The sequence below is a fragment of the Otolemur garnettii genome, unplaced genomic scaffold (genome assembly GCF_000181295.1).
Source record: "Otolemur garnettii isolate 467f Iridium unplaced genomic scaffold, OtoGar3 scaffold00005, whole genome shotgun sequence".
Lineage (NCBI taxonomy): Eukaryota > Metazoa > Chordata > Mammalia > Primates > Galagidae > Otolemur > Otolemur garnettii.
In genome coordinates, this window is record NW_003852400.1 from 7,054,240 (window position 1) to 7,071,062 (window position 16,823).

Sequence of the window (16,823 nt, forward strand, 5' to 3'; positions counted from 1 at the left end):
AAATGGAGTATTCTGCTTAATGATAATAAGAGGAATTCCTTATACAACAAGTTCACATAGCCAATGAATGGCAGAAGCAGAATCTGAAGCCCAGCAGTGTGGCTCCAGATAGAGATCATGTTCTTGCTATCTTGGTTTCCTCTTAGAAGTTACATGGCTTAGAGCTATCTGGACAGCATCAAGTTACTGCATTAACTAGGCATAATGATGATCATCTCTATCCTTTCAAATGTTGCAAAGCCACCTTTGCTGCTATAATGAATTTGCTCTCATGGCCAACTTTATTTCTTCAATCTATAGTAGTATCTTGAAACTGCTACCTCACACTTACATACATGGACCACACACAGAGTGAAAATATCCTCTGAAGAGAAGGCAACAACTTTCAAGATGAGACAAATATAAAGACTGTATAACTTAAGAGCAGCTGATGATATTTACTAAATCTAACAAGCTGCAATTTGCCCAAAGGGAATAAAAGAGCAGGAAGGAACAAAAATTTTCAGAACTGCATACTGCCTGTGAAGCAAGCTAAGAGTTTACTAAGTTTAAGATACTTTTTGCCATTCTTTAGAGAATACTGTATTTCTAAGAATGGCAGGTAACATGTGCTGTGAGTGATACAAGCACATAGTCAACCACAATACATCCCACTTAATGGGATGTTGTAAACCCAGTAGCCTGTTAGGAGAGTACTCAGGTATTCCTGTAAGCATGAATTCCCACGCTGTACGATAACTCTTAGTGCATCATCCTGAACATATGCTGCTGTTCATTTCTTAGTTTCTGCTTATGATAGCTACAGTGGTACTGATGCTTTGTGTCCTCTAGAGAGGAAGTTATCAAGCACTATGAATTTATGAATCCCAGGGAATCCTGATGGTTGTTTATCTCTGAGTTCTGCCCTGTGCCTAGTGACCATGTAGCACTGGGAAAGGTCACCAGCTGAGGAATCACAAGGGAAGGATTCTAATCATAGTTCTGCCAGCACTGGGTTTGGGCACATTATTATACCTCTCCAGGCCTTGATCTCATGAATGTGAATGTGAATTTTAAGTATTTTAATATTTAAGTATTTAAGCTTATTAGGATGAAATTTAACACCTGTAGAAATGCTTTAGAAAATAAATGTTTTATGAAAAATAAATATCTACAAATGGTACTGAGGCCCAAGATCACAGAGCCTGTAATAGCAACTTGCTCAGGTGTTTTTGAATTGCTACCATCTGGTCCCCTTACTTAGCTATTTCTCAACTAACCTGTAAGCTTCTTGGTTGGGGACCAGGACTACATTTTCTACAGCTTAAGACCGTCATATGTAGGATAACAAATTTAATCGGCAGATTTTCTTCTTACTTGCTTCTGATTTCTTACAACTTTATAACATTTCTGCCTTTTATCTCAGTATGCTCATCTACTTTTATTCTTTTATATGACTATATTTGTTTTGATGGCAACCTTATTCAGGAAAACCTACTTATTCTCTCCTACTTATAACCTTCCCCCAAGTCAATCCTCACGTGTAACATGTTTCTTCCCCTCCCCCAAGTGATGTACTTTTTCGGTTCTTTAAAACTCAACCCAGGCATCCATCTTCTAAAAGAACTCCTTCCTAGTGAAATCAGATGCACTTTGCACAGCACATTTTCCACTGCACCTGATGATGAGCAGCACACAGACACATAAATCCACAGTGCACACACACACACTGTATTTATCCCCTTATGCATGGATGTAGTGGTTTCCTTTGGGGGATTTAAACACAATACCTCCTCACTTCAAACAAAATCACTAACAGAAGGCTCGAAGTCTGAAGCAGACAAATGAAAGTGCCTGGAAATGGTAGGAAAGAAGAGAGGGAAGAGAGAGAGAGTGAGGACGGGTCTTAAATGATTTCTTTAATCAAACATGGCAAACTAGCCCTAAGACAGCTACAACCTCCTCTAACTCAATGCTTCGATTTTTTGGTACCATCTGAGTCCCTGTTATCATCAGGGAACTGTCTCTGGCATTTATCAGGTTATACCCATTGCATCCCCACCAAAGCAACATCAACTCATACCCTTTGGTGCTTTACAGTTTACAAAGGTTTTCTTAGATATGATCCCATATACTGATATTACTGTAAGAAAAACCCAATTAGAATGTATCCTATTTGAGAAAAACCTGAAATTATCACACATATATATCTATTTATGTGTAAGTTGGGCTTTTTTGCCTACAAATTATTTAATGGCAACTGTTGACTTTATGGGGTCAGATATGTGATGAGTTGTCAGTTGTGGGAAGATGATGAAGAAAGGAATCTGTATGATCGTGCATCAGCTTAGAAGATGGGATTTTTAGGCAACTATGCTACCAAGAAAACCCATAAACTGAGTTTCATACAGGATGGAAAAGGTAATTTGAAAATGATGCTGCACAATGAGCTACTATGACAAAGCTCCAGGCAGCAGGTTTATAATTAAATATAACAGTGATTGAGGAGTGCCCAGTCCCATTGTTGGACAGAGCAAAAGGGATCAGACATTCAAAATTCAGAATGAGACGTATGAATTTTAAACAAGCCTCACTGGCGTTTCCACTTCTGTAAAGCCATATTCCTTGTACAAAATAAATTATGTTCCCAGTAGAATTTGAATGTCAAGTGGGCAAATAAAACTAAAGGAATGTCAACACATACAGATTCTAATGAAGACATAATCTTCCACCTGTAGAATGTTAATGGTAATTTTCCCATATGAAGACGAGAAACAAATGCAATGGATTTGTTTTCCTAGAAAAAATAGCATCTATAACATTTGCCAAACTTAAAATGTGTTCACACAGACATAGGGAACTCAATTCAAAAGAGAGGACCCTGGTATTTTTGTTAAAAATACTTAAACTATTGGAAAGCTAATTTTTTATTGTTGCAAAATTTAAAAAAAAATCTTCAAGTTATTATGTTTATCTATCCCTGTTATAGGTCATAATTTTATCAGGAACCCCTCAGTGGTTATGGGCCAATGGGTGTTCTCTCAATATACCAACTGGCACTTGGATCTTTTTGAACTTTAGCCCCAAGGAGGAAGATCCAAGAATGCTAATATTTGATTCCTGTTCATGTAATTTTTAAAAATAGTAATAAAGCATTTAGTAATGAGAATGAAATAAAGAAAATAGTAGCATTGTCCCTAAGAAGAAGAAATCAAGTGGAGTGATACAGAAATTATGTAGAACCTTGAATATCAATACACAAATGCTGAATTTAGGTTGAATATGGAAAACAAAGTGAAAAAATAATTTTATTTCTGTATATGATTCATTATATGTTATGAGCAGTGAAAGAACACATGTGGGAATAATAGTTTAGTAATAGAAAGAACTTGGAAGGAAATGTAATACAATAAATGTAGACAAGGTTACGGTCAAAGTGGAAAACAGAGCTATCTAAAATTAGCCAGCAGGGAATGAAGTATGGAGAATCCTCAAAGTGCTAAAAGTAAACCTTCCATTTGATCCTGCAATCCCATTATTAGGCAGCTACCCAGAAGAAATAAAATCATTTTACCATAAGGACATTTGCACTAGAATGTTCATTGCAGCTCAATTCACAATTGCTAAGATGTGGACTCAAACCAAGTGCTCATAAATTCATGAGTGGATTAATAAACTGTGGTATATGTATACCATGGAATACTATTCATCCATAAAAAGATGAAGACTTTACTTCTTTTGTATTAACCTGGACAGAGTTAAAGAACATTCTTCTTAGTAAAGTATCACAAGAATGAAAAAACAAGTATACAATGTATGCAGTACTAATATGAAAACAACTAATATAGATAAACAACTATATGCATACAGAGACAAAAACATAATTAAATTCAAGTGGGGGGAGGGGAGATGAGAGATATGAGAGATGAGTAGGGAGGGGAATTGGTGTGCTCTTACCTAATGGGCACAATGTAGGGGTATACAACATACCCCTTGGGTGATGGGCTCAATTACAACTTGAACTTTACCTAACAAATGCAAACAGCATAACCTAACTGTACCCTCTCTTATTAATCTGGAAAGTAAATACATAAAAAATAGGAATGAAAAAAATAAAATTACCTAGCAGTAATAACATAATACAAATCAAATCTAATAGAGTAATAAGAAATAGATACAGCACTTGAATACATTTATAAAAGCAGAGAGAATTCATAGAAGTTGAAGGAAAAAATAAAGTCACCAGGATATGGATGGGAGGGAAAGCCATGGGAAGAGCAGCAGCCCATGGAGAAGGGGTGGTGAGAAAACAGGAAGTCATCAAATAATCAACTGAGCAGGACCTGAACATTTAAGAATGAATCACTCTAAATTCAACCCATTTTGGAAATTCTGCTCAAATTTCATCTTTCATTAAGCTTTCTCTGAACATTCCTGTTCACAGTCAGTGTCTTTTATTTCTCTGTTGTGTGGTAGATAGTTTCTCACACAATTATTAAACTCTGATCCTTACTGTGGACAGCTTAGTATATTATCTTCTCAACTGCATTACTCTTTGAAAACTGGGTTCAGAGGTTGTATCAATTTGCATTCTTCATGGATGATAGTCCAACTCTACAAGCAAAGTAGGTACCCAATTTGCTTCGTTTGCAGATAGATAAATTATGTTAAATAAGGAGGACAATCACTTAGGACATCACAGAAGAGCTGGCAGGAAAAGCCTACTCTTTTTTTGTAGCCTGGAACCACTGGGCTGAGAGTGGAGGTAAACCAACTTTCAAGGAAAGGTTTAGATTAGACAGACGGAGGGCAAAGAAAAAGTATATAAATGAAAATAGATTGAAAAGAGAATGTGAGAGAGATGAAAACATCTATTAATAAAAACAAATACTAAGAAACCAATATAAATTGTCAAGATTTTATTTTATGGGTCAAAAACTCAGTAGTTTTACTAATTAGTAGTAAGAGGTTCAGAAATAGTCACTATAATTTCAAATTGATTTTGTGTATTGCTGATTTGAAGTGGTACTTTGGAAATAGTGGTTCTAAATTTATTTGGGTTCCTTATATGGTTTTGGTACCAAAATTCCAAATAATGTTTGTTCTTTTTGTCTCAAGGCAACATTTCTAAGCCAAAGGAGTTCCCACAAAGAGCACATAAAACCTTAGCTCTTGGAAAGATATTTCCTTGTAGACACCAGGATAGCTGTGAGAGTGGCTTCACTGAACACATATTATACCAGACACTCCAAGCCTCTTGGTGGTTAGGCCACGGTCATGCATGGGATTATATCTATTGTAAGTGCTCCATTTTTACCCTGACTAGTATTAAAAAAAGGTTTTTTTTTTTTTTTTTTAAATCAGCATAAGCTTTGGGAAACATTGTTTTATGATGTATAACATTAGGAAACCTTAAAATTACACGTACTAAGAGCAAAATCAGATCATCTCGCTGCAGCAACTGAAATTAAACCTCTTTTTTTCCCTTCCAACAAGCCATAGTTAATGTCCAATTACTTGCTGTGAGTTGATGATCTGGATCTGTTTCTCCCATTTCTGAAAGAACTTGTCTGTGATATTCAGATCAGTGCTCCCCCTTTCTGTTTTGCTTTCTGCATTGTTGAGCAAACCTAACCACTAAGGGACATTTAATGCCATGCCTGGCCTTGTGATTGACAGAGACTCACATTTAGCTCTTAGAAAGACCGTTCTAACATAATGTGAATTGTAGTGAACATTTTTAAAAATCATGAAGGCACAGAAAAGAGCAGAAGCTCATTCTTCAAAAAAAATGTTAAGAACATAGAATATAATTCAGTATTTACTGTAAAATATCTTTCAGAGAGCTAAACTTACCCTGTTAGTGTAAGAATATCAATCACATGACATTTATGATACTTCAACCATAAAATTATACAGATCAGTCTGTTGATGTGACAGCCTGGGGATTATACTGAGAATGCATGAAAAAATAAGTCTCCTTTTATGTATTTTAAATATACATTTTTTTTTTAAAAAAAAGAATATTTTTGCTGTTCCTTTTAACATTTTTTAGGTCTTAATGTCTCTAGTTAAGCCCTGGGTAGTGTTACACAACACTGATAGCCATCTTAAACTCAGGTGGTTTAAGTCTCATTCATTCAAGTCTCATTTTCTTCTTATACTTAAAGGATAAGGTCCTTAAACTCTTTGGACTATAGCACTATTCTCTAAAGATGGCAATTAAAAATCTGTACCTCCATCACAGAGTGCTGGTAGATGCAACAAAGACAACATATGCGAAAATAACTCTAAGTACTATTATCAATTAGAACTAAAAGTCATAGTTAGACAGCTGGTCCCAGACAAATAGTGCAAACTCAATTTCCCTTTCCCATCCCCTCTGAATACAACTTAGTGCCCCAGTAATCATGCAACAGACACTCATCAAAAGACTCTGGAAGGTGGTAGGAGTAAGGCAGATTGGCTAAGGACCTTAGGTCTGCAATTTCATAGGGCTTTCTTTTAACTCCTGTCTCAGATTGTACAAAAGGAAGGCCCTCAGCCTTGAATTTACAGCAGGCGTATACAAACACAAAAACAAACAACAAGTGAGAAAAGCCTATTCTCTCTGGCCAAAGGACAGCAGGGACCTGGGGGGCAGCCTTATCCCTGACCCACAACTAACAGCACTGGTAGGCTCCTTTGTCTTTGACCTACCTGTTGGTGGTGGCACCAGTAAAGCCAGAAAGGCTAACACATCCCCCATCAGCAGTGGCAGCTGGATGTACCTGCAGTACATGCAGTGATGTCAGTGAAGCCCACGTGGGGAACCTATCCTCTGCCCCATTCCTGCAGTATTATGTGGGGAGAGAATCTCACAGATCCAGCAACTAGTCACTATGCCTACTAGTAACAACAAGTGGCCTGGGGAAGCGTCTTCTGCAACTTGCAGGTGACATCAGCAGGGATATATAAGGATCTCTCAAGAAATAAACAGACTGAAATAGGATTGCAAGAGCTCTAAAACGAAATTGCATTTGCAACTACAGCCTACAAAATAGGCCAGAAGTCTACATGACAAACCCAAACAGGGAAGCTGTCAGCTAATCAGATTTTATCCTCCATGTCCATTTAAAAAGAGTCTATGTAAAAATTGCCTGGATAAATTCAAATATAACTCATCATACCAAGAACCAGGAGAACCACAAATCAGATGACAAATGACATCTCATATCAGACGCTGACATCAAGAAAAGTCAAATGTTGGAAATATCTGATGAGGATTTTAAAGCAGCAATCCTAAAATTGTTTTAACAAGCAATTATGAATTCTCTTGAAACCAGTAAAAAGAAATCTCTTCAGTTTTTTTCTTTTGGCTGGGGCCAGGTTTGAACCCACCACCTCCAGTATATGGGGCCGGTGCCCTACTCACTGAGCCACAGGCACTGCCCAAAAATCTCACAAAAGAAATAGGGGTTATGAAAAAGTACTACCTATAAGTTATAGAATGGAAAAACGAAATAATAGGAACAGAAATCTTGTCAGGTGGGTTTAGTAGCAGAGTAGAATAGTAATAGAATAGTGGAATTGAGGTCAGATCCATAAAATTTACTAAAAGAATTCAACAACTTGAAAGAAAAGGACCATTTTTTTTCTAATTCAACAACTTGGAAGAAATGGACCAATCCCTGTAAAACCACAGACGGCCAAAACTAAAACAAGATGAGGTGTATAACCTAAATAATCCCATAACCATGAAAGTAATTTAATTTGCAATTAAAATCCTCTTGAAAAAAATCTCAAGGCCGGGGCATTTTACCAAACATTTAAAAAAGAACTGACACCAATTTAACATAATCTCTTCCAGAGCACACATAAAGAGAGAATGCTTACCAACTCATGTGGCCAGAAAGCAGACAAAGATGGTACAAAAAAGAAAATTACATAACAAGATTTCTCATGAACATAGTCACAAAAATAATCCTCAGTAAAATATTAGCAAGTTGAACAAAGCAGTAAATATATAGAATTATATAATATGTCTGAGTAGGACTTAGCCCAGATAGGCAAGGTTAGCTTCATATTTGAAAATCAACCAATGTAGGTGACTGTATCAACATTTTTTTTTTTTTGAGACACAGCCTCAAGTTGTCCCCCCAAGTGCTGTGGCATCACAGCTCACAGCAACCTCCAACTCCTGGGCTCAAGCGAGTCTCCTGCCTCCACCTCCCAAGTAGCTGGGACCACAGGCGCCTGCCACAATGCCAGGCTATGTTTTGGTTGCAGCCATCATTGTTGTTTGGTGGGTCCGGGCTTTGGTGGCTGGCGCCTTAGCCACTTGAGCCACAGGCACCGAGCCTATCAACACTTTAAATAAGAAATAGCTTATATCACAGGGAAATTCTCTGTGTAGAACTCCCAAGGAATCTACCCCAAAGTTCCTATAACTAACCAGTGAGTTTTACTCATAAAACCTAAAACTAGCACACCAAAATCAATCAGATTTGTATATACTAAAAATGAACTTACAGAAAGTTAAATTAAAAACAGAACATCATTTAGCTTTCAAAGACAATGAAATGCTTAGGTGCACACTAAACAAAATATGTACAATGTAATTTTGCCACACATTACAAATTGCTGATTATGTAACTCAAAAAAGGTTTACCCATGGGAAAGATTTTATGTTCATGGATTGGAACACTCAACACAGTAAAGATGTCAATTCTCTTCAGATTAATACACAAGTTGAATGTAGTTCCTACCAAAATCCCAGCAAGATTTTTGTAGATAAGCTTATTCTAAAATTCACATGAAAAGATCAAGTATCTAAAATAGCAAAAACAATTTTGATAAAGAATAAAGTAGGAAATCCTGCTCTGCCCAATATTAAAGCTTATTTCACAGATACAGTGGTCCAGGCAATGAAGAATGAGTAAAGGAACAGGCACATGGAACGATGGAAACCAGCGATTTACGACCAAGGTGCACATACCACTCAATGGAAGAAGCACAAGCTTTTCAACAACCAATGTGGCTGTGTTACTAGCACATCCATAGGGCAAAAAACAAAACCAAAAACAACAACCCTCAACCCAAACCTTATACTTTTCACAAACTTTACTCAAAACAGATCACACACTTAAATGTAAACCAGAAGAATATACGATATTTAGGAAAAAGTATGAAAAAAATGTATGAGACGTAAGGCTATACGAAGAGTTCTTTTAAAATCAAAAGCCTCATTCACAAAAGGAAAAATGATAAGCTGGATTCATCAAAAATTGAAATCTTTTCTCTGCAAAAGATCCTGTCAAGGGAATGAAAAGACAAATGGAAGACCAGGAAAACATGTCTGTAAACAACATACCTGGTAAAGGAACTTATATACATACGGGACTTGAAAAACTGAATTTAAAAGCAAAGGAGGCAGAGGATATGACCAAGTGTGTTGCCAATCAGGGTACACATGTGACAAATAATTACAGGAAAAGATGTTCATTATCAGCCATGAGGCAAATGAACATTAAACCCCAAAAGCAGCATCACAGCACATCTAACAGACTGGCTAAAATTTAAAAAAAAGGCACAGCAGCAAATTCTGGCAAGGAAGCAGAGGAACTGGATCTTCTGTTCACTACTGGTGGGAATGGAAAAGGTATGGCCACTCTGGAAAATAGTTTGGCATCTTCTTCTAAAACTAAAATGAACTTTCCATAAAACCGAGAAACTGTACTTTTAGACACCTGTCTAAGAGAAGAAAACCTGTGTTCTCGTAAAAACCTCTGTCCAAATATTCATAGCAACTTTATTCGTATTAGCTAAAAACTGGATACAACCTGCAAGTCCTTTGATGGGTAATGCTTCCACAGACTGTGGTGCACCCATATCACGGTGTAGTGACACGGTATACAGCCACAAAAAGTAGAAACTATGGAAATACACACCAGAATATATTTCAACAGAATTATGTTGAGTGGGAAAAGCTAATCTCAAAAGATTATGTGGTATGTGAGTCCATTTATTTAATATCTTTTAAATACAAATGTTATTTGAATGGAGAATAGATTAGTGGTGGTGGTCAAGGATTAGAGATTTGCCAGGGAGAGGACATGGGAATGGCTATGAAGAGGTAGCATAACGGAGCCCCGTGGTGATGGAAAAGTTCTAAAACACTCCACAAGTGATGTAATCATATGGCACTACACACACACACACACACACACACACACACACACACGAGTACTAGTATAACTGGCAAAGTCTGAATAAGCCCTGTGTATATCAGTCTCTTGGTTTTGATACTATATTTATGTAAGCTGACACTGCTAAGGTTTATGAGGGGTGTCTAGTTGCAACTTACTCTGAACTTATAATTTTTTTTTTTTTTTTTTTTTAGACACAGAGTCTCACTTTATTGCCTTCGGTAAAGTGCTGTGCAGTCATAGCTCACAGCAACCTCAACTCCTGGGCTCAGGCAACCTCAACTTCTCTTGCCTCAGCCTCTCAAATAGCTGGGACTACAGGTGCCCACCACAATGCCTGGCTATTTTTTTGTTGCAATTTGGCTGGGGCCAGGTTTGAACCCACCATCCTTGGTATATGGGGCCAGTCCTACCCACTGAGCCATAGGCGCTGCCCTGAATTTGTAATTCTTTCAAGATAAAAAAGTTTCTAAAAACTCGTATTTAAAACATTTTGAAATCATTCTGCTACTCTGCAGAGCAGACAGATTTGAAGATGTTAATATTATTTTAAAAGCTATATATATGAAGGAGTAAGGATAAGATATAACTCATTCATAAATATAAAAGTAACTTGAGCCATTAAGAAACACAGTAGGACAGAATTTTATAATCTTTACATAGCTATAACTTTATAGCTACAATAATAATTGGAGGGCAAAATACACAAATAATTAGTGCAGGAATGATATTCAAAATACTTAGAAATTTTTATGGTCTGGACATCAACCAATCCATTATAGATAGTAGGGTCCATTAGAACAAAGGCCAGCCACAAACAACTCAAAATTTGGCACTGGTGCACAACGGTGGAAATTCCATCCTGAGTGATTTATTTTGGATAAAGTGCATTATTTCATCCACAAACAGATTTGTATTCCTAAAATGTTGGTATTTCTGAGTATTCCTGAGCCAAAAATACTGGAGAAGGTACTATATTATTGGGTAAAGCATACTTCAAAATACTGCTATAGAAAACACATGACTAATAGGAGGAATTATCAGTCAACTAGGAAAGAATTAATTGCTTCTATTAAGGTAATTGACATTTCCTACTTTTTGACAAAAACCTCTAAAATATCAGTATAGAAACAAAGAATATTCAAAGGGGTTCACAATATTTGAAAATAGGTGTTCAGTATTTACATATATATAAATGTTTAATACATATTTTTAAATTTCAGAATATTAGGGGATATGCATGTTTTTCTTGACATACTCTTCTTGTACAGATTGTGCCTAAATTGTAAGTGTGCCCTTCAGCCAGATAGCACACACCGTATCCAGTAAATGTGAATTTGTATATGCAAATTTTTACAATTTTGAAGTTTTAGCAGTTGAATAGTTAATGTTAGAATCTCTTTTAATGAATTCTTCCTAGTGGAAAAATTCCGAGGTGCTTTACAAACATAATCTTATCAGGTTTATCAGATCAGTGAAAACACTTAAAAATAAAATTAGTTTAGTTATACTTAATCTTCTTGAGAAATTAGGGTCACCAATTATCAAGATTAATTTAATGAGAAAACAGACCAAAGCCCCTATTTAAGGGGAGATAAATTATGTGGTCCAGAAATAGAATCTGAAGTGGGAACACAAACGTTGGGCATCTCTTAATCTGTGTGTCAACTATATAAAACGCACTTAAAAAAAGAAATGGAAACGAATTGTTTTTCTACTATCTTAGAAAGGTAACCTCCTCCTGAAAAAAAGGTTTAATAAATATCATAAAGCATAGATTATGTTGTGTTTGTTCATGTGCGTTTTATATGCAATTTTGTAAAAGGCAGATTAAGTAATAGTTCAAAGGATTAGTTAATGCCAGTTGAAAGGTAGTTCTCATACAGGTAAGTAGGTTAAGATTATGTGATTTTTTTTTCTGCACTAACATAAGAAAACTCACTTATAATTTAGAGATGTTAAATACAGAAATGAAGTCAACCAGTTCATATAGATGTAACCATAGCTTCATAAAAATTTAGGGATGCCATAATAGGATGAAGGGGAACCCCCACCCAAGGATTATATTAACATCAGGCAAAATTAGCTAGATGGATAATTTTAGCCTACACGGATTTGTTCATTTCCATCTATCCAGGACACTAGACTAGAGTAGACTATCTATCTAAGATAGATAGAGTATCTATCTATCTTAGACTGGAGTAGACTAATCTGAAGCTGTTACAGTAGGTCAACTATTCTAATTTTTTTCCTCCTCGTCTTCTATGAGGCTAAACTGCTGGCTCAGAGTACCACCTGAAAAGAACAAAGTAAGCAGTTATTTAAAATTTATGATGTAACAAACGCTGTGTTTTCTGTAAGTGAAACTAAATTGGCATGAAATAGGTATCATTCCCATTTTCCAGGTAAGAAAACCTAGGTTCCCAGAAATGAAGCATTTTATTCAAGAGCCCACGGATCTGGGTTTGGGGCAGAGTTTCCCCTGACTCTGAATCCTAGACAATTTCTTCTCCTCAATATAATAGCGTGGTTTAGTTAGTGTTTAATAACATCTTAACTTTGAGAAAAGAATGGTACTAATTCACTTTTGATTTTACCCTATCTCAGTGATTCTTGTGGGGTGCGTCACCACAGGAACGTCAGTGATGGGATGTATCTCAGGAGAAATCCCATACCACTGATTCTGGGGAGACAGATACGATGGGGTTTGATATATAGTTCAACCAATCTTGTATCCAAATTATTTAACAGTTAATTGCTATTTCTCGGATATTTTCAAAATGATTATACTGGCTTTCTAAACAGCACTCCCCTAAATACTAATATTAGGATCCAGTACTAGGTGGAGACACGTTTAATAGCAGCATCATCCTTGAGAGAAAAAAGGCAAAATGATTGCTTTACTATTTGTTTAATGTGTATTTGTACCAAGCGACCCATGTTCCTTTTATCCCTGTGATACCACTGAGCAAACATTTGCTAGTTTTTTCTCTTGCCCAAGAATAACTGAAGTGGATTATCTCTCCCCCTATCTCTTTCACTTGTCTTCCTTCTTGTAACTGTTAAACAAGGAATTAACTTGATACATCTATGTTAAACAGATCTGAAGATGCAAAGATTTACAAATACCTACCTCCATCTACCTCCACACGACCTTCCATACACTCATACATAGTATGCACAGATATACAATATGATATATAATCTTCAGTGATTAAAATACAAATTATGATCATAAAAAGGATTTGTGATATGCAGCCCAGTAAAATTTAAAGCGTACAGTTTAAAAATTATATCACTGAAATTTCCGCTTCTAGATAGGATGGAAAGAGAAGCTGATAATCCATGAGAAAATAGAAAAATCTGGAAAATGTGAAAAATAAGCAGTTTAAAGGGATCAGAGACAGCAGAAGCAACAAGGCCTAGAAGGTCCCCTCCTCAAGATTCTTAAGGGAAGAGAACCCTGGAGAGGTCAGGGAGGAATTTGCAACTCGTTTTGTTGATTCTGGACTTTTGGAAGAGCCCAGACTTGGCCTAGAAAGAAGGTCATAGCTGGGCTTTAGAGAAACCAGCAGAGAGTTGAGGAATCTTGAGGGATGGGAGTGACAAATATAGATGTGCGAGATCTCAAACACTTAGCCAATTATCCCCCGACATTTGTCAAATTCTGAAGCTACAGCATGTAGAGGCACAAAAGCTAAGCTAACTCCCTGAAAGCACTCCAGATTTTTGACAGTCTTGCAACCCTAAGAAGAAAAATATTGAAAATTTTGGCATTCAAGATCTACCAAGAGAAAAGCCACACATGAACACACAGCTTAGGGTTTGTCCTGTGGATCAATTCACCCACACCGATGAGCTAAGAAAAGCTTATACACTTTTATATTGTTGGGAAAATAATTGAAAGGAGAATAATATTTTGTTATATGAAAGCATATGGAACTCAGATTTTTGTGTCCACAAGCAAAGCCTTACTTGTCAGAACACATCCATGACTTTTGTGGGTTGACTTTGGCATTTTTGCATAATGAATTGTTGCAAGAGACTGGATGATCTGCAGAGTTTAAAATATTTACTGTTTCCCCTTTACAGAAAATGTTTGCCAGCTTGCATGAGGCTATTAATTGAAAATCTTGGTGGGCAAACATTCTAAGAACATGGGTAAACCAGAGATTGATTGCACTGACCTCTGGATTACCTGCATGCTCTCCAGTACCCTCAAGTTGGTCCAGTTCTGGATTAGGTTACAGTAATTAGCCTTCACCCTATCTGCTTAGCAGAAGAAGGGTAAATCTTTGCTGGAAACAGATATTATCATTTGGTACCTCTACCATTGTAGCATTCAGAAAATTACTCCACTAAGTTTGTTTGGTCTGAACTAAAGTATAACACAGATAAAGAAGCCTAACTCAACTGACAGGTTCAGTAGCAATCCATTAACATCCAACATTTTAAGCAAGTAGTATTAATCTGTTATTTAAAGAAAAGAAAAATAAAAGATAAGTAACAACATGAACTTAAAAGCAATTTTCTTGGCAAGACAATTTAAAATACATGTCTGGAATCACAGAATTCTAACTACATGTCAGTTTCCATTGTAAAACATTTCAGTAATATACAGAATAAAGTCAATGAATTATTTATTTTGTTGAAAATGAAAACAGTAATTGACCAGTTATAAATCATTCTGAGCTAGAAACTGAATTTTAGGACTCATTTTCCAATGACACAGGGTTCAGGGGCACTGGCATCATATTTTAGGCATCTACCACCCTAAAAATACTCATAAAATACAGATGTGGGAAAAACTGATAACACTAGAATATTATAATTATGCACTATGTTATGCCTGTATCTCTCCCAGGATTTTAAAATTTGGCTTTTTGCAATGAAAAGAACAACTCAAAGGAGCAAGACAGCTGAGCAGTTCAATATGTCACAGCATTGCAAAATTTTAAAATCCATTTTAATTAAGATATACCAAGGTTCACATCTATGACATAAGCAAATCATAACTCCTACATACAACCAATCAGGTCATTTTAATTTTCAAACCAGCACAATTTGCAGCATGTCTTATTGGTGGCAATGAAATGTAACCTAATTGTGCCCTAAAGTCCAGGTCATGTAATAATTTTATGCAATGCATCATTGTGCTATTATGCAAATGCGATGCAGATATGGCTATGAATATAAAATTAACTATGGATATTCATTAAAATTCAGATATTTGTGCATTTCTATATGTCCATATAAATTGCAATCTCTAATTTTTAATTTAACTTGGTATTCTACCTAGCCGTGAACAATCACCGTATAACGTAGGTTGTACAATTTCATCTGACTACTATCTGAGAAAGCCAAAATTACTATTAAAATGAGAGGACTTTTAGAATTAGGGACTTTTAAAAACTTTTTTTAAAGTTTAAATTGACTCTGTCTCCTTCTTCACTTTTCAGAGCTCCTCAGCGACAGGTGCCTCTGGAACAGAGCTCTAATAACTTGATCACCTGGTCAAACGATAAGTCATCAAGGCAGTGTACCAGGGATCATTTCAGCTAAATTACCAGGGCTCGTTTAAAATTAAACTCAGTATTTTTAAAAATTATAAATATCACTAATAACATATTTCACCTATGTAATGAACTGATTTAAAAATAAAGCTTACATTTATCTAGTCCTAATTTAAAAATTTTTCCCCCTACATAAAAACAGCCTATTTTTAAACAAGTCAATATCATTATGTTAAGAACCAGAAAATACTACAGTTAATCTAAGACATTCGTGTAATTAGTTATTTTATTGAAATGTCTGAATAAAGGACAGTATATAATATCTATCTATCTTCATACTACTGATTCCTGGATAACTGGTAGAATGCTATGCTTTTGAACACAAAACAAATATTATAGTTCCACAATTCTGTTTCTCATATGCATCATATCTGGTTCTAATTAAAAGATCAGAGTCCTCAGAGAGACATATTGTGAACAAAAAGTCCTTCGTAGGTGGTGGAAAGTCAGGCCAGGAGTCACACAGAACCAACAGAGATGAGAGAGATGTGATATTCAGCACATTCCCCTCAGAGAGAAAAAGCAAAGCCACATGGCCCTGCTGAAACGCCGAGTTAATCCTCTCCTATCTGAGCATTAAACATTACGTCTTTAAAACTGTTTCAACTACATTACTGCTACTTTAGGTGAGACTCTCCTTTCAGAAACACAAACATTCTCAAAGCGCATTGCTGAGACACCATAAAAACTTAATAACCTACCATTTTCTTTGCACTCTTCTGGAGGTTTAGCCTTTTTCGCAAGTCGTGGATCCAGCCATGATGTTGTCTTTGTGTTATGGCTGAAAAGAAAAGAGATCACTCTGAACAGACACATACTAAAAGGAATCAAGTTTATTCCTTAAGAAAAAAAAAAAAGCGGGGTTAGTCCAACAAAATTGCAATCGATACACTTAATTTGCTTACTGGTTCTGAGTAGCCCTGGAGGTGGTGTAACAGTAATTGTGAAGGCAGCTGTAAATTTGGCAACCTCAGCTCCCTGTCCTCAAAGCAGCTATTTTTATTAAAATCAACTAGAATGTTGCCAAGTTAACCTCATTGAAAATGCAGAACTCATCCAGAGCAAAAGGAATTTATTACAAATA

The 16,823-nt window shown here is 36.1% G+C and overlaps 1 protein-coding gene across 1 annotated transcript in view; it reads right to left on the bottom strand.

Annotated features, from left to right (window-relative positions):
- Window positions 1-16,823, bottom strand: part of MAGI2 (membrane associated guanylate kinase, WW and PDZ domain containing 2) — a 1,396,484-nt gene that overhangs the window by 434,976 nt on the left and 944,685 nt on the right. The window contains exon 6 of the mRNA XM_003782805.2: window positions 16,441-16,520. Coding sequence (XP_003782853.1) covers window positions 16,441-16,520 — 80 coding nt within the window. The remainder of the gene's footprint in view (window positions 1-16,440; window positions 16,521-16,823) is intronic.